This window comes from Cynocephalus volans, chromosome 8, assembly GCF_027409185.1.
Source record: "Cynocephalus volans isolate mCynVol1 chromosome 8, mCynVol1.pri, whole genome shotgun sequence".
Classification (NCBI taxonomy): Eukaryota; Metazoa; Chordata; class Mammalia; order Dermoptera; family Cynocephalidae; genus Cynocephalus; species Cynocephalus volans.
Genome location: NC_084467.1, coordinates 109,008,224 through 109,021,028, shown reverse-complemented (window position 1 = coordinate 109,021,028; position 12,805 = coordinate 109,008,224). Strand labels below are relative to the sequence as shown.

At 35.3% G+C, this 12,805-nt stretch overlaps 1 protein-coding gene across 6 annotated transcripts in view; it reads left to right on the top strand.

Moving 5' to 3' along the window:
• Window positions 1-12,805, top strand: part of ARNT (aryl hydrocarbon receptor nuclear translocator) — a 54,633-nt gene that overhangs the window by 4,288 nt on the left and 37,540 nt on the right. For 5 of the 6 annotated variants that reach the window (XM_063103738.1, XM_063103735.1, XM_063103737.1 and 2 more), the window contains exon 2: window positions 12,645-12,756. In XM_063103738.1, the coding sequence (XP_062959808.1) occupies window positions 12,645-12,756 (112 nt within the window). Of the gene's footprint in view, window positions 1-12,644; window positions 12,757-12,805 lie in introns of those variants that run through there. The other variant, XM_063103739.1, reaches the window with a different exon arrangement.

The following is a 12,805-nucleotide window of genomic DNA, read 5'->3' as shown; positions in this document are numbered from 1 at the left end:
GCAATAACTAAAAGATCTATTTAGAATGTTAATTCCCTGGTGGTACAGTGCTGTAAAGGGGTACAAGGGTTAACATTCCTGTTGGTGCTATAACTGGTTTCATTTAGATCTAACAATAAAAAACACATTTAAGACTCTTGTGAAATGCAGGGCCTGAGCTCAATGGAGTCTGGGCCTACCACCCACACTCAGTAATAGGCTCTGCTTATAAAGCTGTTTTTTGTTTGTTTGTTTGTTCTTATAAGAGCTGGCTAGTGTAGGGGATCGAACCCCAGACCCTTGTGTTATCAGCACTATGTAAAGCCATCTGTTTTTAAGAATGCTACTTAATATGCCATGGTAACTTCAGTAAGTAGACATCAGTGAACGTTCAAGTTGAAAACATGGCAACCTCTCTCATTTCATACATTAAGGAGCAAACCCAGAGAAAGAAATTGACAGATTTATTAAGCATTTATTAAGTTCCTATATGCTAGGCTATACTTCCCTATTTTGTTGGCTAGTCTCTGTGTTAGAATCTTTCTCCCACTTTTCAGATAAATTCTCTAAGTTTACATCTCTTTTCAACATTTCTTCATTTTGTATTTTCCCTCCGTATTTTTGCTGTAGTTGAATGGATAAAGTAAGTTTACGGTTTTGACAGTGTAATTAGAATATAAGTTCCATGAGAGCAGGATTTTTAGTTCCCTTGTTCACTGCAGCACTTTGGTGTTTACAGTGGTACCTAGTATATAGGACTAGAGTTCACCAAATGTTTGTTGAGTAAATGAGTGAATGTAAATCCCAACATTAGAGGTTCAGTCCTTTATGACTGTTAACATGAAAATACCTTTGAAAGGATAACAGTAAGTAAGCCATTGACATCATGAATTAATTAATTACTTTATTTATTTATTTATTTATTTTTTTGTGGCTGTTGGCCAGTATGGAGATCCAAACCCTTGACCTCCGTGTTATAATACTGCACTCTAACCAATCGAGCTAACCAGCCAGCCCTAATTTATAATAACTAGATAGGTAGAGTATCCCTTATCCAAAATGCTTGGGACTGAGCTTCCCTGGTGGTCTAGTGGTTAGGATTCGGCGCTCTCAAAATGCTTGGGACTGGAAGTGTTTTGGATTTCAGACTTTTTTGGATTTTGGAATGTTTTATGTATACATAGATACCTTTTTTAAAAAAAATGTTTACAGTATATTCATTCTTACAAATCGTGATATTTCTTACATAATAAGGTATCTTATGGATGGGACAAGTCTAAACACGATATTCATTTACATTTCATATACACCGTATACACATAGCCTGAATATAATTTTATACAATATTTTTAATAATTTTGTGTGTGAAGCACATGACCTATCATGTAAGGTCAGATGTGGAATTTTCCACTTGTGTCATGTTGGTGCTCAAAAAGTTTTGGGTTTTAAGCATTTAGGGTTTTTGGATTAGGAATGCTCAACCTGTAATAATGATAGCTAACATTTATTAGTAATTATATGCCAGCTATTGTTCTAAAATATATTATCTTACTTAATCCTTATGTATTATCTCATTTAATCTTTACAACAATCTTATGAGGTAGATATTATCCTTGTTTTATGGATGAGGAAATTTAAGGCACAGAGCAAGTAACTTGTCTGAAGTCACATACCTAGTAGGAGGTAGAGACAAAATTTGATTATTGGCAGTCCATCTACACTGTCAGCATTCTTAATTGCTAAGTTATAAGACTTTTTCCATTGTGACTTACAGTCACTTAACTAATGGACATCTTTTGAGAAGGAGTAGGGTGGGATATTGTCTTTTTTGTAGACAAAGGAGGTGAAATATCACATCAGGCAGCCTGGAGGACATGCCACTACTAGGATGAATTGAGTACAAGGTGCTGAAAATAGAGCTGGAAGAATGCTGCAGTTTTCTAAAATCTTTTTCTATAACATCCTGTATTCTTTCCTCATAGTTCAGTGTTTCAGCTCTTTAAATAACTTACACAGTTGCATTGGAATCCTTCTGAGAGTTCTTCATACTTTATAATTTTGCTGTTTTGATGAGCCTCTCTTTGAAACTTTGCTTCAGAGACACTGTGCATTATTTATTCTTTCTCACTGGCTGTTCCTTCTTTGTCCTTTTTGCCTGCTCATTTTCTTTTTCTTGTTTGGTATGCTTCTACTTTTCTGTTCTCACTTCTGGGGTTAGAACTCTTAAGTAAATAGTAAACATCCTTCATTTATACCTCTTTGTCCACCTACCTGCCTTCCTAAGTGCTTGCTTTCCTACCTCAGTTTAGTATTTACTTGGTACGTAGTATATCTCATTCTCTTCATTTATCTTTTGTATATTAAAGACTCCAAAATCTTCATTCCAAGCTCCTCACTTAAACTTCTTTCCTATATTTTCATCTATTTCAAATACATCTCTATTTGAATGATCATTAACATACTGTGTATATGCTCACCAATATTTCCCTCAAATCTGCTGCCCCTTTTAACTTTTCTGTATCTTTCATGACTATCACAGTTTTTCCAGTTCCTCAGGCTAAGCAAACAGAAATGTTTGGATTTTTTTTTTACTTTTAATGTGCTACCTGCACGGTTATCACATCATCTTGGCTTTTTAGCATTAAAAAAAAAATACAAACACACACTAGTTTAAAGTTATTTTAATCAAAATTATACATGCATATATTTAAAGACTTAGTTTTACAAGGTTTGTTACCAAAACAACAGCAGTCTTCTACTCCCCTTCTCTCATTTCCTTATCCCTAGTGGCAACCATTTTGTTAAAACAAGTTTTACAGAACTTTTTGTTTTTGTTTAAATAAAATATCCCAGCAGTGAAAGACATGAATTTCCGGATTGAAGGGGCCAGACCAGTGAATGAAAACACCCGCATCAAGACACATGATGCTGAAATTTCAGCACGGGATACAAAGATAATATCCTACAAGCTTCAGAGAGAAAAGAATTGGTCACATTCAGAAGAATTAGGAATCAGATTGGTCTTGCTTCTTAATAGTCACAAAGTAGAAGACAGTGAAGCAATGCCTTCAAAATTTTGAGGGAAAATAATTTCCAGTTTAGAATTCCATATTCAGGCAAACTGTCAATTAGCGAAGTAGAAGAAAGATTTTTCAATACATCCAAGGTCTCTCTTACACCCTTTTTACGAACCTATTAGAGGATGTTCTCTACCAGTAGGAGAGAGTAAATCAAAGTGGAGACATGGAATACAGGAAAGAGGCAATACAGCATAGGAGAAAAGTGAAATGTCTGGTATAAATATATTGGCTTTAGTTTCCCTGTTTTCAGTATAGTACCCTTACTTTCACCTTTGCCTGGTTTCCCCAGACCAAAGGACCTTTGGTTTACACTCTCCAGGGAATAAATATGTCTTGAGCGGGTGGGTGAGGGGCAGTTGACCTGGCTAATCAGAATGGAGGAGAGGAGCTGATAATCCACCTCCTTCTTAAACAGATGTTGAACTAATTCCCCTTATTTTAGCTTTCATTCACCCTACCCTGCCCAACTAGAGGGCTACCTGGAACCACTAGCTCCTGTGACTTTGGGAGATTCCGTAGTGTAAATTGGGCTGGTTTTCTGCTTTTTCCCTTGTTGGTTTAGGTTCAGTTCTTGTGGGACTATCAAGGCAATGGTCCATCTGATTTCTAGTTTGAAAAAACTTATTGCTCTTCTCCCATTCTTTCCATCCTTGTGGTTTTATGTATTGTATAAAATAATTTTCTCTTTTTTATAACATTCTGTGTGGGGAGAGGAGGGAGTAGAAGTAGATGCATACATTTAATCCACTGTCCTTACTCAGAAGTTCATAGTAGAGGTACTTCTCATTATGCCATCCTCATTTAGGCCTTTAATGCCTCAATTTTTGTTAATTCTTCTTCTTCTGTTACTTCAAACTTTAAATCTGTAAGATTAATCTTAATTTACATTTTTATCTTATCACTCTGACTTAAAGGTATATTTTTTCTTTCAGTTGTTTGTTGAATCAGATCCAAGTTTTTCCTCCTGGTATTCAGTGCTTTCTCTCAGTTGGGTAGCACTTGACATCTTATCTTTTCTTCCAAATACAGAGTCTGCTATATAGGCCTGTTTCCCTACATCTCTTGACAGCTGTTTTCATACCTCCCTTTAGGATTTGCTCACGTCCTTTTATCTATGTGGAATGCCTTTTCCTCTCCTTTACTTTTTCTAAGGCCCAGCTTGACTTACCTTTTTGAAATTTCCTGACTGGCTGGCTGCCTACCTTCCTTGTTTCCTTTAGTTTTTCTTTTCTATTGAGCACCTTCTCTGCAAGGGACTATGCCAAGCCTTGATTTAAACCAACCTCAAGATTATCTCTTCTTTCTCCAAATTCCCCTGGAACTCTTACATCTTGTATAAACCTATTACTAAAAGTATGAACTTTATTTTTCTGGAAAAAAATGCTTTATATTTGGACAGTAACATATGCTCACTATTTAAAATTTAGAGGATGAAGTAGAAAAAGTCAACATATAAAAATATACTCAGCCTTATTAATAATGGAGAAATGCACACTATGCTAACAATGGTAATTATTGCATACCTAGAAAATGAGCAAAAGTTTGAAGCATTGCCAAAACACAATGCTGGTGGAGGTATGGATAAATTGATGCTGTGGATGGGGCTCTTAATTGGTATAACTTCCTTGGAGGGTAATGGGCAGAGTTTTAAATGTGCTTACCTTTAGACCCTGCAAATTATTTTCAGAAATTTGTTAGTATAGCAATAGTAGCATCTGTGCATAAAGGTATAGAGGGATATTCATTGAAACATTATCACAGGGATAGTTTGCATGTCATAAATATATACATGTGCCATGAAGTACTATGTAACTATAAAAAAGAGCTACACCTGTATTTATTGCTGTGGGCCCCTCTCCAAGATATATCGTTACAAAGAAGAAAAAAAGGTTTAGAATAAGTACAGATGCTTCTCAACTTACAGTAGGGTTATGTCCCAATAAACCCACTGTAAGTTGAAAATATCCTAAGTCTAAAATGCATTTAATACACCTAACCTATGGAACATCATAGCTTAGCCTAGCCTACTCAGAACACTTACAATGTGCTCAGAACACTTACAGTAGCTTACAGTGGGTAAAATCATCGAACCCAAAGCCTACTTCACAGTAAAGTGTTGAATATCTCATGTAGTTTATTTAATACCGTACATTACATTGAAATCGCAACAGTGTGTTACACCATCATAAAGTGGAAAAACAGTGAGTTGAACTGTCTTAAGTTGGGAACTATCTGTATAGTGTGATTCCCATTTTTTTTTTTTTTTTGGTAAAAATTACCAAAACCCTATATATGGTATGTAAGTGTAAGTGTATAGAAAAAAACTCTTGGAGGATTCATATCAAAATGTTGACAGAAGTTACCCATAGGGAGGAAAGTGGGATTGGGGTATATGTGTGGAGGATTTTACTTTTGTCTTTCTGCCTCTGTATTGTTTGAATGTTTTTAGAGATTTCTACATTTGGTTTTCTGTATATTCACATTGTGGCTTTCTTTGTTTTGTTTTATTTTGGGGGTTTTTTTTGGCGGCTGACAAGTAGGGGAACTGAACCCTTAACCTTGGTGTTGCAAGGCTGCGCTCTAACCTTCTGAGCTAACTCGCCAGCCCCCCACATTGTGTTTTAATATATTACTTTTGTAATGAAAAAATTAATGGCAAAATGAGTTAACATTTTGGTGCTTGATAATTTTTTTTATAAAGCTACTATTTAAGAAGTAGTGATAGTGTGTCAGGCACTATGCTAATTAATGTATTACCTAATTACATGCTAATTATATGTGTTACCTAATTATATGCTAATCATATGCATTATCTAATTTGATCCTCCCAAAAGGTAGGTACTGTTATTAGCTGTGTTAACTCAAAGAGATTAAATAATTTGCCTAAGGTCTAACAACTAGTAAATGGTGACCCTAGGGTTAGAATCCAAATTTATTTAACTTTATAATTTGAGATATATTCTCTCAGATTTTCAGTGCATGCCATGCAGACAGGCATGCGTACATACATTTTCTTTTTTAAAAATTGGGATCATGTGTCTTCTGGCCATAAAAATAATATATGATTAATGTGAAAGACAAAACAATGTAGATATATAGAAGAATAAAATGTAGAAGTCTCTAAATGCCATCCCAGAGATAACCACTGTTAATAGTTTATTGTGTAACATTTGCTTGCTCCATCCTAGCCATGATATCATTCTCACTATTTCTAGAACTTAACAGGCAAGCTGTTACCTCAGAGTCTTTGCACTTAGCCTAGAATTCATTTCCGCAAGACACCTGCATGGTTTATTCCCTTACTTCTTTCTGATCTTTCCTTGTATGTTGCCTTTTTTAGTGATGCCTTCCTTCAGTACCTTAAATTGCAACCCTTATACCTTTGAACTTTTATATACATCTGATTTAACTTCCCTTAGTTTATTTTTCTCCATGTTTATCAGTATCTAACATGCTATTAGATTGAACCATATGAAATTACCAATATTTGTCCATTTAAACTATAAAGTGGCAGTTTTATATTGTCAATTTAATTTATATTTTAATTATTTCTCTTGTTTATCTGTCTCTCCCACTAACATGTAAGATTTGTAAGGGTTAAGGTATTTGTCTGTTCTATTTATTGCTTTACCCTCAGGGCCTCTAACAGTGCCCGGTATACAGTAGGCATGCAATAAATGAGTCCTCAGACTTTTTATATGCATATTATATTAAGGATTATATTATATATACTTTTTAATTTTTTAATTTTTATTATTGTAAGTGTGTTATTTGTATTTACTGTAAATATATTTTCTTTTTTGTAATTTGTTTTTTCCTTAATCATATATGGTAGATAAACTTCCCATTTCAATGATACAAAACCTCTTCAGATTTTTTATATAATAAAGAATTTTTCATTGTGGAAAAATGCATATGAGATTACTTTAAAAAGTTCATGGAAGGATTCATGTTATCTTTCAGTTCTGTTTTTCCATGAACTTTTTGAAGTCCCTTCCTTTAACATAAAATTTACCTTTTTTTTTTGTCTTTCTCCGTGACCGGCACTCCACCGGCCATTCCTATAGAGGATCCGAACCAGCGGCGGGAGCGTTGCCACACTCCCAGCGCTGCACTCTCCCGAGTGCACCACGGGCTCGGCCCATAAAATTTACCATTTTAACAATTTTTAAGTACACAGTTCAGTGGCATTAAGTACATTTACATTATTGTGCAGCCATCACCACCATCCATTTCCAGAACTTTTTTCATCTTACAAAACTGAAACTCTGTACCCATTAAACAGTAACTCCCCGTTCACCCTTCCCCCAGCCCCTGCAACCACCATTCTACTTTATATCTCTATGAATATAGCTACTTGTAGGTACCTCATATAAGTAGAATCATATAGTATTTGTCCTTTTGTGACTGGCTTATTTCACTTAGTATGGTATCTTTAAGGTTCATCTATGTTGTACATGTGTCAGAATTTCCTTTCTTCTTCAAGGCTGAATAATATTTCATTGAATTATATACTCCATTTTCTTTATCCATTTATCTGTTGATGGACACTTGGGTTGCTTCCACCCTAGGCTATTGTGTCTTTTTTTTTTTTTTTTTTTCGTGACCGGCACTCAGCCAGTGAGTGCACCGGCCATTCCCATATAGGATCCAAACCCGTGGCGGGCGGCGGGAGTGTCACCGCGCTCCCAGCACTGCACTCTCCCGAGTGCGCCACGGGCTCGGCCCACCCTAGGCTATTGTGAATAGTGCTTTTATGACCACAGGTGTACAAATATCTCTTTGAGAGGCTATTGTGAATAGTGCTTTTATGACCATGGGTGTACAAATATCAATTCTGGGGGTTCTATACCCAGAAATGGAGTTGCTGGGTCATATGGTAATTCTATTTTTAATTTTTTGAGGCACCCCTGTATGTTTTCCATCGTGGCTGCACTATTTTACATTCACACCAGCAGTGTGCAGGGGTTCCAGTTTCTGTACATCTTTGCCAGTGCTTGTTATTTTGTTTTGATAATAGCTATCTTAATTGGTATGAAATGGTTTCTTGTGGTTTTGATTTGCATTTCTGTGATGATTAGTGATGTTGAGCACTTTTCATGTGCTTGTTGGCCATTCATATATCTTCTTTGTGGAAATGTCTATTCATGTTCCTTTCCCATTTTTTAATTGGGTTGGGTTGTTGTTGAGTTTTAAAAAATCTTTAGGTATTCTGGATATTAATCCCTTATAAGATGCATGATTTACAAGTATTTTCTCCCATTTTGTAGGTTGTCTTTTCACATTATTGATAGTATCCTTTGATGCACAAAAATTCTTAATTTTGATAAAGTTCACTTTAATTTTTCTTTCGTTGCTTGCACTTTTGTTGTTGTCATACCCATGAAATTGTTGTTAAATCCAGTGTCAAGAATACTTTCCTCTGAGAGTTTTATAGTTTTTGTTCCTAAGTTTGGGTGATTGATCCATTATGAGTTAATTTTTGCATATGGTACAAGGTAAAAATCCAGCCCTTTCTTATGCATGTGGATATCCAGTTTTTCCAGCACCTTTTGTTGAAGACTGTTCTTTCTTTCACCCTTGAATGGTCTCAGCATCCATATTGAGAATCATTTGACCACGTGTGCGAGGGTTTATTTCTGGGCTCCTCTGTTCTGTTCCATTGGTCTATACATCTGTCTTTATTGCCAGTAGGCAATGTAGCTTTGTGATGCATCACTATTTTAATGGCAGCTATTTGAGTTCTCTATCCAGTGTTAAATGGATGTGTATTAAAGGGAATTATTAATGCTTGGGTCTTGTAATAAAAGATGTATAATAGGTGTTTTGTGTTTGAGGCTAAGTGCAATGTATTATTATTATTTTTTAAATTTATTATTATTATTTTTTAAAGATGACCAGTAAGGGGATCTTAACCCTTGGCTTGGTGTTGTCAGTACCATGCTCAGCCAGTGAGCAAACCAGCCATCCCTATACAGGGTCCAAACCTATGGTCTTGGTGTTATCAGCACTGCACTCTCCCGAGCAAGCCACAGGCCGGCCTTTAAGTGCAATTTATTATAAATGTAATTTGGTGGTAGATTTTAGGATTAATAAATAAAACGTTTAAAAAATCTAAAGTGGATCTGGTCTCTAGTTTTGTATTGTTTTCTACTCTTTGTCTGGTTTTGATATCAGGGTAAAAGTCACTTCATTAGATGAATTGTGAGGTGTCCCCTTCCTGAACTATTTTCTGGAAGAGATTGGGTAGAATTGGTGTTAATTCTTCTTAGGTAGAATTCCCCAGTTAAATCATCTGAGCCTTTATTTTATGAGTTTTAAAATTATGAATTTAATTTCCTTCATAGTTATAGGGCCATTCAAATGATCTGTTTTTCAGTTCTAAAATTTCCATTTGGTTCTTTATATCTCCTGTTTCTTTGCTGAGGCTTTTTATTTCTTCATTTGTTTCAAATGTGTTTGTAATTGCTTGTCGAAGCATTTTTATCATGGCTGCTTTAAAAATCTTTGTTAGATAATTCTAACATCTGTGTTATCTCAGCATTGGCATCTTTGATTGCCATTTTTCAGTTTGACATCTTCCTGATTCTTAGTATGACAGGTGATTTTTGATTGAAACCTGGATATTTTTGTATTATGTTGTGTGACACTGGATTTTATTTAAACCTTCTCTTTTAGCTTTCTCTGACATCACTTCAGCAGGGGAAGGGGGAGTGCTGCCCCAATACTGTTAGGTGGAGATAAAATTCCATGTTTCCTGCTCAGCTTCAGTTGACACCTGAGGTGAGGGCTCCTTGTTACTGTTGAGTCAAGATGAGAGTCACAGCTCCCCACAAGGTCTCTACTGACATTGTCAGGGGATGTTCCCTATTTCTGACCAGTGGAAATGAAAGCTTCTGGTCCCTACGTGGCCTTGTCTGACACCACTCTGGCAAGGATGTTGGGGTGCCTTGTTACAGCCTCACAAGGGTGGAAGTCTGGGTCCCCCACTTAGCTTTTGCTGGTATAGATGATAGTGGGGCCACAGTTTTCTGTCATGTTTGGCAGTCATTGTCTAAAAATTTTGTCTTGAAAGGCTGCTCCTTCTCCTGGTCCTTTGATTAGAGAGAGCAGGCTTTTTGAGAAACTATTTTTGTCTGTGACCATTGGCATTTCCAGGTTGCTGACTTCTTCAGCCCCATGTCTGGGATATATGAGGCAAAAAGAAAACCCTTGGAAAATCACCTTGTCATTCCTCAGGTCCAGAGGTTCCTAGCTGGTCTGCTTTCTTTTCTCCACCTTTCAGAGTACTCATATTTGTTTTATTTATAATATTCAGGATTTTTGGTTGTATTTATCAGGAGAAATAGGGAAAAGTACATCTACTCCATTGTTCTGGAAGCAGAAGTCAATGTATAACATTTAATATGAAAATTTTATGAAATAAATTAATGGGGACCTGAGGGCTTTTCCTATTAGATAATTAAAATGTACTATAAAGCTTTTGTAATCAAAAGTGTTTGGTACTCACATAGGAATAGGAAAATAAATTAATGAAGAGTAAAAATGCAGAAAGAGATCAAGAACCTATAGACATTTAAGGTATAATAAAGGAGATGCTGGGCTTGGCTCACTCGGGAGAGTGCAGTGCTGATAACACCAAGGCCACGGGTTCGGATCCCATATAGGGATGGCCGGTTGCTCACTGGGTGAGCATGGTGCTGACAACACCAAGTCAAGGGTTAAGATCCCCTAACTGGTCATCTTTTAAAAAAATAATAAATAAATAAATAAATAAAGGAGATGCTTAAGATAAGTTAGGAAAGGAAGAAACAATGTTAGAATAATTAGCTATCTGTTTGGAAGAAAATAATTAGAGCCCTACTTATGCCATATACAAAAATAAATTCCAGATGTATTAATGAAACAAATCTGGAAAAAAGTATGTTAAGAAATATAGAAATAACCAGGAGTTTGGGGAACTTTCCTAAGCAAGACAAATCCAGGAACTATTTAGGAAAACATTGATAAATTTAACAACATAAAAATAAAAAATGTTGTATAGTTAAAGGCAATTATAGGTGGTGAGAAAATATTTGTAATACATAATAGACAAAGGGCTTAATGTTCTTTTATACTGATAGATTGTACAAATTCATTAGAAAAGGATATTATTGAACATAAAAATACTAAAGATATGAAGAGTCAACTGTTTGATTTCAGAAGCCCTATAAATATAAAAAGAAGCATAATATAAATGAAACAAGTAATGTAACATTTTTACCTGTCAGATTTGGTAAAAATAAAAAGTATGATATCCAGTGATGGTGAGGGAAGTAAGGACTCTCATATCCTGTTAGTGGGAGCAGAAATTGTAGTAGCCTTTTTGGAATGTAATTTAGCATAACCTTCAAAATTTTAAATGCTTATATAGATTGACACAACGAATTCCACCTCTAGGAATCTATCCTAAATAGCAAGAGAATTTAAAGTTGTATACATAAATGTTATTGGACATTTACATATACATTATGTACAATAATATAATATGTATACATTATTTATAATTCTTTCTTGTATATTTATGTGATGATTAACTCTGTCAGAAAATAAGCAACTTGGAGACAAGACTCTGTCTTATTTATCTTTGTTTCCTACTAGCAATCCTCATAATGCCATACATGAATTACGCATTTAATAAGTACTTTTGAGGCAAAAGTATTTATCAAAATGTTTATTTATTGTAATAGTAAAATTATTTATAATAGTAAAACATTGGGAACAACTAAATGTCAGTCAGTTGGGGACTAGTTGAACAAAATATGATACACTTACATGATGTGAAGTCATGAAAAAGAATGCGATATATATGTGTACAATTATGAGTGTGTGTAGATAGATACTCATGATGTATATTTACTAGCACCACGCCTCCTCCAAGTGAGCTAACTGGCCAGACCCATGATATATATTTAAATAACAAAAGCAAGTTGCAGATCAAGATTCCATTTTTACTAAGAAAAAATGTGCCTGTTTTTGATTAGAGATATGCATATGTAAACTGAGGGAAAAAATAAGAGATAAAATATACTCAGCTGTTAGCAGTGGTTACTGCTAGTGGATGAGATTGAATTGAAAGGGGGGATGGGGGCAGAAGGGGGAGACATAATAAAGGACTTTCAGTTTTACTCTACATAATTTTAAATATTGAATTTAGGTGATTTTTACTTTTGGGCTTTTCTGTATTCCGATGAAAATAAATGAAAGCAGCTAACAAATATTTGTTGCATGAATAAAATGTATAAACTACTTTGTGTGTTTATTTTTAATTAATATTATGTCAGCGTTATCAGCTTTTAAGTGAAAGCAGCAGAATATAGTATTCTCTCTTCCAGACTCTGAAGGCAGGGGAACCGAAGTATGGGAAAATCTTTTACCAATGTAAGAGTTCAAGATCAATCTGGATATGAGCATTTGGGTTTTCTAGCAGAGTACTGAGATTTTATCCATAGCTTGATCCTTTCTTTTTTAGCCAACTTGATGATACTGATGATAAGGAAGGACCTTCTTTTTCAAAATGTGTATTTTCTTTTTTTTTCCTGGCAGAAATGACATCAGATGTACCATCACTGGGTCCAACCATTGCCTCTGGAAACCCCGGGACTGGGATTCAAGGTGGAGGAGCTATTGTCCAGAGGGCTATTAAGCGGCGACCAGGGTGAGTTTGAGTGTAGTGTGTCAGGAATGTCTCTCCTATAAAACAACCT